We start from the raw sequence: 10,000 nt of genomic DNA, 5'->3' as shown, positions 1-10,000 counted from the left end.
ATATCCTTTCCTTTCTGAGCCCCTGAGGCTATAGCATCCCACTTTTCCCAAGTGGGGTATAGCTTAGCTAATAATAATAATAATAATAATAATAATAATAATAATAATAATAATAATAATAATAATAATAATAATAATAATAATAATAATACGACAAACAAGTTTACGTAATTGAGTAATATGACCAATTCGCCAACAAGTGCTAAAAGAACTTCTTTTACTCAATTACAGAAAGTAACAGATTACTAAGAATCTAAAAAACGAGTTTATATAAAAAAAACAAATAAACAAAAAACATGCAGAAATACATTTGTTAAATTTTCTTTGCTCCTCCCTAATCATCAAGGTTCATCAAGAGAGCTTTATTTTCGCGTAACGAAAAAGCTGAACTAGTTAGTTTAGCCTCAGGAAAACTAGAATGAGCAATATCAAGTTTTTCATTATTCTGCTTATTGTCAAACACATCATCTAAAATAATTGTAATTTCCTTTGGACAAATTTTGCCGGTGCACACTATCAAAGGGTTTTTCATAGTCCACAAATGCCATCAAAATGGAATTTCTATAGTCTACGCATTGCTGCACAACTTGTCTCAAAATGAAAATTTGGTCAGTGTAACTTCTACCTTTTCTAAATCCTTCTTGTTCATCTCTAAGCGTTTCATCAGTCTTTTTCTCCATTCTATTAAGAATAAGCATACTGCATATTATCATAACTACTGACGTATAAGTATTATATCACACATTGCATTCCGCGTCTATTGTGAAATGCGCTTTACAGAGGCACTAAGAAAAATAAAGAAAACCTCCAGTTCTTCTGTAATTATTACAATTAGTCAGGTCTTTTTTTTTCACCAATAACGAAATAAAGGGGGTGACCTGACTGATTACAGTAATTACGTTGCCATAATACTTACGTCAGTTTCTATGAAAATATAAAGTATGAAATGGACCAAATATTGTATGATCTTCAATGCGTAGATGATATAGTTCTAATTGCCTTTACAATGGCTTAACTGTAGGAAATAATTGATAGGTTTATACTGGAGGGGAGAAAGGTTACTTGTGTGATCAACTAGAGAAAGAGCGAGGTCAAACAGATTCTGAGTAGTGATCAGACGAACTGCCCTATCTGAGCAGTAACATTATTCAACTCAAACGCTTTCAAATATTTAGAAACCATCATTACCAGCAATGGGTAGCTAGTTACAGGATTTAAGGAAAGAATAGTGAGTGTAGAATAATGAGCGGTAGTACTATAAACAGTAGGAAGTCAAATCGAATATCATTTCACAGTAAAAACAAACTATACATTTCACTTGAAAGATCGACATTAACTTATGGGCACCAGTCGGGGTACAACACATCTGATGCAAAATTTATTTCCTTTAGAGAATGCAGAATTGAGATGGATTTTGGGAATTAAATGGGAGCAGCATATAACGAAGACGGCAATTCGTGAGTTAGAAAGGTTGCCCAATATGGATGGTAGAGTTAGATTAACAGGATGGAGATGGATGGGGCATATATCCAGATGGGAGAATGACCTAGTCCAGGATATACCTGAATGGAAACCGCTGGAAAGGAGAGGACATGGTAGACCAGGAGAAACATGATCAATGACAAAGCGCGGTGAGGTTGGATCTGAGAATTGGGTTGAGCCGAGAGATATGGCACAGGAAAGAGACGTATAGCGTGAATTCATTGCAACTATGTACCCCATGGGTCCCAAATATTGGGATAACATGAATTATGTATACATATACATATACATATATATATATATATATATATATATATATATATATATATATATATATATATATATATATATATAGATATATTTATATATATTACATGGCCTTTTCAAATTTATAATAGCCACGAGGTTAGCTTGCTTCGGGGCTACTTGACCTAACCCAACCTCGTAACCCAAATAACAAACCTTGGCCTGTCCAAATTCACACTTGGCTAAATTAGTAACCAACCCAGCCGACCTAAGGGCCTCAAACACCTTACGCAACCGGATCATATGCGTACCCCAGTCATTACTGTATAGTACCAAATCATCAATGTAAATTTAGGTTCCCTTCAAACCACAAAGGACCCTATTCATAAGCCGCTGAAAAGTACACGCGGCATTCTTCATCCCAAAGGGCATAACCTTACATTCATACAGCCCAAAAGGAGTTACAAATGCCAAAATTTCGCGGGCTCGATCAGATAACGGAACCTGCTAATAACCCTTCAATAAATCTAGTTTGGTAATAAATTTGGCAGAACCTATCTGGTCGAGACAGTCATCAATACGAGGCAAGGGGAAGGAGTCATTTTTGGTCTAGACATTAACCTTACGATAGTCCACACACATGCGGAACTTCCCGTCAGCTTTGCCCACAAGAACAACAGGGGAACTCCAAGGACTAACAGAAGGCTGAATGAGGTCATGTTCTAACATATATTTAATTTCCTTCTCAACTAAATCCCTTTTTACCGGATTTAACCGGTAAGGACTTTGTTTAACAGGCGAAGCACTACCTACATCTACATCATGACAAAGAAAACTAGTTCTACCAGGAGTCTCTCTAAATATATCTGAAAAGGAATATATTAAATTGGAAATATCCTTTCTTTGAAGAGGATCTACATGCTTCAAACTTTCCTCTACCATTCCTAAATTCTGTACATTACTAAACAGTGCATCGGAGGAAACCTGATTCAATAAATCCTCCGAATCCTGAGGAGGCCTTTCTACAGCTACGGCTACTGGCTCGGGTACAACTTTTGAGGGAACATCAGTCTTACCCTGATAGGCTTTCAACCTGTTTATGTGGAAAATCCTACACTTTCTGCTCGAACCGGGAGCTTCAATCTCATAGTTCATCTCAGACAACTTCCTCAAAACTTTCCAGGGACCCTTATATCTAGGTTCAAGAAAATGGTCAGGGTTCATACTCAAAACTAACACCATTCCCCCCGGCTCAAACGAACGAGCTTTAGAATTTCTGTCATAAACAACCTTCAAATCTATTTTGCACAATACCTAAATTATCCCTTGCAAACTTCCAGGCGCTAACCATGCGTTTCCTTTAATCATCCACAAATTCTCCCACCTTTATTCCCCCCCTTCGATCGGCACCAAATGCTTCACAAAAATGTCCAAAGGACCACGGACTTTGTGACCAAAAATTAGGTCGAAGGGGGCTACACCGGTGGAGGCATTGGGATGATTCCTAATTGCAAAAAGGGCTAGCGAAAGTTCCTTGTCCCACTCATTGCCATGGGCATAACAATTTTTCTTTAATATAGATTTAAACGTTTGGTGGAACCTCTCCACCACACTGACTCTCCGGATGGTACGGAACACTCATAATGTGCCGAATGGCCAGTTCGGCACATTTACCCCTAAACATTTTACTCGTGAAGTTAGTTCCACAATCAGTCTGTATAGCCCGGGGTAGACCGTATCGGGAAAAAAATTCAATTAGTTTTTCAAAAACTACTTTAGAGGTTATTTTCCTCAGCGGGCAAGCCTCGGGAAATCTAGAGGCTCTATCCATAATCTTTAAAATATACTCAAAACCTGTTTTTGTCTTAGGTAAAGGACCTACCACATCTACTACCAATTCCAAAAAAGGCTCTCCTATAGCAGGAATAGGATTTAAGGGGCCTTCGGAATAATCTGGTTGGGTTTTCCTATTACCTGACAAACTTCACACTCTTTTACAAAACGTTTTACTGATAATTTCATCCCAGGCCACCAACAATACTGGGCCAATTTATGGAAAGTTTTCCATACCCCAAAATGACCTGAAAAGAGATTATCGTGAGAGAGACTAACTACTGATTCCTGAAACTGAGAAGGGAATACCATTTGTTCGATCCGAGAAGTCTTACTCGGATCATCAGATGCAGGTCTACTAAATCGATACAATATATTATTGATCAACCCAAACCGAGGCCTAGTCAGGTCATTAATATCCCCTAACTCAAAATTAAATTCAGCTTTCTGAGCCTTAATGAAAGCTGAACGGTCCCAGTCGGGTTTCAAAGCATTAACAACAATAGGATTATTAATTTCCTCTACTGACCCGGGTCTTTCTACATCTACCTCTAAACTACTCAGTAACAAATCATCATTCTTAACTAATTCAGCAGCTCTGGCCGAGGCATGGGTCGTTACCGAAACAGGATAAGCCTCGACAGACAAAATGGGAAATAATTCACGACCTTCCCTGTTAAGCATGTCATTTCCCAAAATGCCGTCAATACCATGGATAGGGAGATTTTCCACAACGGCCAACTCGGTAACCTCATCATATCCTGGGAAAGATAACCTAACCTCCGCCAATGGGGCAGAGACAACAGTGTTCGGGAACCCTCCCAGAACAACATAAATACCTGAATACGCTTTCAAACCAGATAAAGAGGTACCTAACACCAGAGACCGAGCTGAGCCAGTATCTCTTAAAAACTTCACATTGATGTGGCCTGATTCAAGGATTATCTTACCCGGCCATATATATTTGTCAAAATTCAGTCATGCAACCTTAGGACTAGCGGAGGGATTATTACTACTGTCTACGCTACTGCTAACTATGGGCGGATTTTCACCCTTATCACAAACATCAGAACTGGTGGAAATCAATGATACGGGATTCTTCCCATTTCTTTCCAGGTACCTCCTACGGGCATGGCACTGGTTCTGGAAATGTCCTGGTTTGTTACACCAGAAAAAAGTTCTTTGACGTCCAGAACCTGGGTTATTGTACCTATTAGGGGTATTGGACATGGGCATACCTCTATTACCAAAACTACTTTGAGGAGGAGGCCCTCCAGATATGCCCCCTTTATTACCACCTGAAAAAGAATTGGCATTAATTTTAGACATAGGCGAGGAAGGTTCTACTCTATTTACATTATTATATACCCGAGAAGATGGATCAGTTCTACCCGGATAACTAAAGCTACTGGCCCCCGAACGATGAGTCAACACATATTCATCGGCCAATTAGGCGGCGTTACTCACTTTCACTACCTTAACCTCCTCAAGATGAACTCTTAACTCCTTGCTACAAGCCTTCTTGAACTCTTCAAGGAGCAACATTTCCCTCAACGACGCAAACGACACTACCTGACGACTCTTTATCCAGTCTTCAAACTGGTTCTCCTTAACCAGCGCAAATTCTACAAATGACTGGGAAATGTGTTTGTTGTCATTTCTGAATTTTAAACGGTAGGCCTCAGGTACCAAATTATATGCCTTAAGGACCAGTGCTTTGACTTTCTGGTAGTCCCTAGCAATTCCTTCCTCCAAGGCCTTATACACCCGGATTGCCTCGCCCACTAACCTGCATTGGATCAATACAGTCCACATTTCCGAGGGCCAAGACAATCGAGTAGCAACTCGCTCAAATGCCTTGAAGAACTCAGGGACGCTCTTTTCGTCGAACACTGGCACCAACTTCAGGGCGGCACCCAAATTAAACCTGTCATTATAATTTCCCTTGGGGGAACTGATCATATTGGTCCCCTGCAACCTAGCCATCTGCAATTTAATATTAGCCATCTCTAACTCGTGACGCCTTGCCCACTCGTTCTCCTCAAATTCTAATTTCCTTAACTCAATCCGTTTGCTAATTAATTTAAATTCTACTTCCTCCTTGGATTCTCCCAACACAGGAACCGACACTAGATGTTCCTCAGGCCTAGGATAAATGGTTTTGGTGGAACCACTACCTTTGTATATATAGGAGGGACCTTCAAAAATAATACCTGTGCGGGGAGGATCATCAAATAACGTTAGCCCCGCTTTCAGGCTCACAGGTTCATCCTCTGAATAGGCCTCAAAAATACTACCTTCCCCTTCACTATCATCTCTATTTCCTTCAATTAAATTTTCGGCCTCCGCTTAATCGTGAGAAATCCTATCACGAATGGCCAAAAGGACTTCTTTCTTAGAGCCCACAGGCTTCAGCGGAAGATCTAACCATTGTGCACACACTACTAAATGTTTTCTGCTTAACACCGGCAAATGCTTAATAAAGTCGACCGAACCTAAAAATTCAGCCGGATCAAATACAAAATCCTCCATAGTAATAAATATATCATGGGAGAAAGGTAATATAATATAATCACTACAAAAATATTGAAAAATAAACTAAGTGCCGTTCAACTGACCAAAACACTGAGCACACCCGAGAACAATCCTGTCACGGTCGACAATCTTGTTACGACCCCTGGGAGGCGTAACTAAAGTTCTTTAAATGATTATTGTCAGTAAAAATGTAACTCAGGGTTAAAGGTCAGCAGAAACAAAACACCCAATAAACTTTACAATATTTAATACTTAAATCTAACAAATATAAAAGTCAACCTTTTCTGACATTGCAAATACCACAACCAGACAATAAAAAAAAACCAATACACATAAACCTGAAACACTCAGGATTCCCTATAATTAATGAGCTAAGGCTCAAACAATGATATAGTAAAAATAAATAATTAAACTAATAGGATCCTTAAACTTAGCTGGCCAGACCAGACATTAACCTTAGATTAATTAGTAGACTAAAAGAAGTCTTAGCTACTAAGCAACTGAAAATAATTATAATTAATTTCCCTATTATAAAACAACTCAGCAAACCTGCCTTAAAACTAATTTTACCGGGATAACCGTACCTATGGTTACCACGACAAAAGAAAAATGAAACTAGATATACACATGAATACACTAACCTAAATACAAAAATAAATACAAGGCTCCTCACTTCTTAGTAAGAATAAATGATGGGAGAGGCACATCTTAAGACGTCATCCTCTCTTCCTTTCAATAAGTAGGGCAGGCACAGTATGCCAGGTCCAATATTCCGCTAACAAGCAAACAGAGATAATCTGCCTTACCTGGCAACGGCCTCCCTCACGAGCTAGCAAGCTCCCAACATCGCTGCAGCTGCAATAGGTAGCTGGGACCAGGTAGCCAGAGACTCTGCCAATTCCCTGGGATCTCCCTCACGTCAGTTAACGGCGGGGCAGACTCCAGTCGCAAGAGACAGTAACACCGGCCAGTTTCTGCAATACACTGTCCAAAAGCAAGGCAACACTCAAGTCGCAGGTGACACGAGCACCTGCAGACGATAAACCAAGACGAGAATCCGTCAATCACTTTCCAGAGCCGTGGTCCAAATTCAATAGAAAAGCGGTTGTCAGGAAAATTTTCAATGGTCAATGAAGCTTAATGTTTGTGGATGGGAGAGTGCTCAAGCCCGAACTGTCTTCTGTCCGAGCACCCACCTCCGACATCAACACTCTTTCGTCATCACTCGGGCAAACAAAATACAATTATTAACACTATAGTTCAAAACAAGGTAATTAAGCGGGGAGTAGGCGAGAAACAATCAACAACACACCACTTTAAAACTACTTTAAGCTATAGTGGAAACCACTTAAACCTAGAACAAGGTTGACTTCAACAAATGAGAAATTTACTTTAATAGAAAATTTACTTTACTCTAATATATATATATATATATATATATATATATATATATATATATATATATATATATATATATATATATATATATATACACACATGTATATATATATATATATATATATATATATATATATACTTACATATCTATCTATCTATCTATCTATATATATATATATATATATATATATATATATATATATATATATATATATATGTATATATATATATATATATATATATATATATAATATGTATATGTCTATATACACATACATATCTATATATATATATATATATATATATATATATATATATATATATACATATATATATATATATATATATACATATATACATATATATATATATATATATATATATATATATATATATATATATATATATATATATATATGTATATATATATATATATATATATATATACACACACATATATATATATATATATATATATATATATATATATATATATATATATATATATATATATATATATATCTTCCGAATGATATTCATATCCAAATAATCTATCACCTTTTATTATTCATTATATATGAACATAATCTCTGCTTTTCTATATAATTAACCTTATCCCAGATTTCGTCCACTGTATATATTTCGATCATCCTTCTCTTTAAATTCATCTGTCAAGAATAGTTTTATTATGACATATTACCCTAAACGTAACTTTCTTTTCATGTCCCTTACTTTTTTCTTTCACTATAAAGAAATCTGATTTTCCACCAACCTTTCCTATTATTACTGATACATACATCATATTATCTTGCTTTACATATTGCTTCTCCAAACACCCAATAAAGCCAATTATTTTCCTCGCAAATTTCTCCTTCTAAGTATTACTGGATCACTTTGTTGGACGACATGAATATCGCACGACCAACACAGTTTTTATGTTCCCACAAGGTCTTATATTTAAAAAAAGCTTGGTGAAAGGGAAAAAGAGATTGAATTCATTTGGCGGATGCCTTCGAATCATTTAGGCAACTATAACCCGATTCCCATGAGTGTATACAATTCGCCGAACTAGAGACGTCATTCCTTTATTCAGACCCAGTTTGGATACCAACAGACATACACACCCTCGCCTCTTTTTATTTATCCTTTTTGGTTCCCTAACCATTCCCCTTTTGTGCTACATTCAACCGTCGCCCATTTTACGCTTAACGAATGATGCGAAATCAACTCTCTCTCTCTCTCTCTCTCTCTCTCTCTCTCTCTCTCTCTCTCTCTCTCTCTCTCTCTCTCTCTCTAGGTGGAAATTACCCTTAAGTTGCGGTATCTCTTCCCTTCTCTATCAGTGGTTCCCTTTAGAGCATCTCATTCTTACACCGATTATACTCCATTATTCCGCCTGCCGGGCGCTTCCCCCTCTCAACAACAATCACCATAACTTTCATTCTTTTGCGTGAATCCCGTCAACTATGTCTCTCCCCTGCTATCGAACTCTCCCTGTCCCCTCCCCTCCTCTTCCTTCTTTCTGGGGTTTAACCTGTCCTATTTTCACCCAGGGTTGCAAGCACCATCTTGTTATCATCAGGGGTTCTTTCCCTATAGTAGATCAACCTTAAAAGGCCGTTATCATGCTGTGATTGAGATATTCTGTCAAATTCTATGGACACACGGCATACTTTTGTGGATATTTCCCTTCGATCTTGTTTCTCTCTTTTTCTTTATTATGTTGTCTTTCTTTTACTTTTTTTTATCTTGTTTTCTTGCATATGATGCCTTGTTTTTAATACACGTTGTTTTTATATTAACATATCAATTTTCGTTTTTTTTTTTTGTATATTATTATTATGCCTCTCATAGTGTTTCTCTTACATTCATTCCTAGTATATCATTTTCTGCATGTTACTATATATAATAAAGATATCTCCTTTCGTTTTTTTTTCCATGATTATCTTCCAAAGGCTTACTATTTCCAATGGATATATCCTTTACATCAGATTTTCCTTTCCAGTAATAGCCCCCTATTTACTCAAATGTCTATTCATCACTCCGGCTCTTTCACACTTGTCGCCCTTAGACTTTACGGACGAGGCAACGTCACCCCTTATCAGTCTGGCATTGATCATAATTAGATCTCTCTCTCTCTCTCTGTCTCTCTCTCTCTCTCTCTCTCTCTCTCTCTCTCTCTCTCTCTCTCTCATTCTTATAAGACGATCACGCACCCCCTTTCCTTCTTTTTTCACTTGTCTTTTATGGTACTTATTTCCTTTTCCCTTTGTCATCAAAGGCATTAATCACATTTTGATCTCTAACTCTTAAGAGTGAAGTCGTGGAGTAATTGCATGAAAGGAGTCATTCCCTGAAAGGGGATATGGAAAGGGTAATATATGCCACCGTTTCACTTTTGTTGCTTTTTAGTGTTCTCATCGACATTGTTATTGGCATTATTTTCAATCATTACGACCAGTTTCCGTCAAGAAAGACAAAATATCATCAGTCAATAACCAGCTTT

The 10,000-nt window shown here is 37.4% G+C and overlaps 1 protein-coding gene across 1 annotated transcript; it reads right to left on the bottom strand.

Moving 5' to 3' along the window:
* Positions 1–3,310: 3,310 nt before the first annotated feature.
* On the bottom strand, positions 3,311–5,376 carry LOC137648067 (uncharacterized). Its single transcript, XM_068381008.1, has 4 exons — positions 5,025–5,376; positions 4,614–4,859; positions 3,897–4,490; positions 3,311–3,642 (listed from the first exon to the last, which is right to left on the bottom strand). The coding sequence occupies exons 1-4, from the start codon at positions 5,374–5,376 to the stop codon at positions 3,311–3,313; spliced, it is 1,524 nt and encodes a 507-aa protein (XP_068237109.1).
* Positions 5,377–10,000: the final 4,624 nt, after the last annotated feature.

The sequence above is a fragment of the Palaemon carinicauda genome, chromosome 10, assembly GCF_036898095.1.
Source record: "Palaemon carinicauda isolate YSFRI2023 chromosome 10, ASM3689809v2, whole genome shotgun sequence".
Classification (NCBI taxonomy): Eukaryota; Metazoa; Arthropoda; class Malacostraca; order Decapoda; family Palaemonidae; genus Palaemon; species Palaemon carinicauda.
Note: the sequence above shows the minus strand (reverse complement) of the source record. Positions and strands in the feature narration are given on the sequence as shown.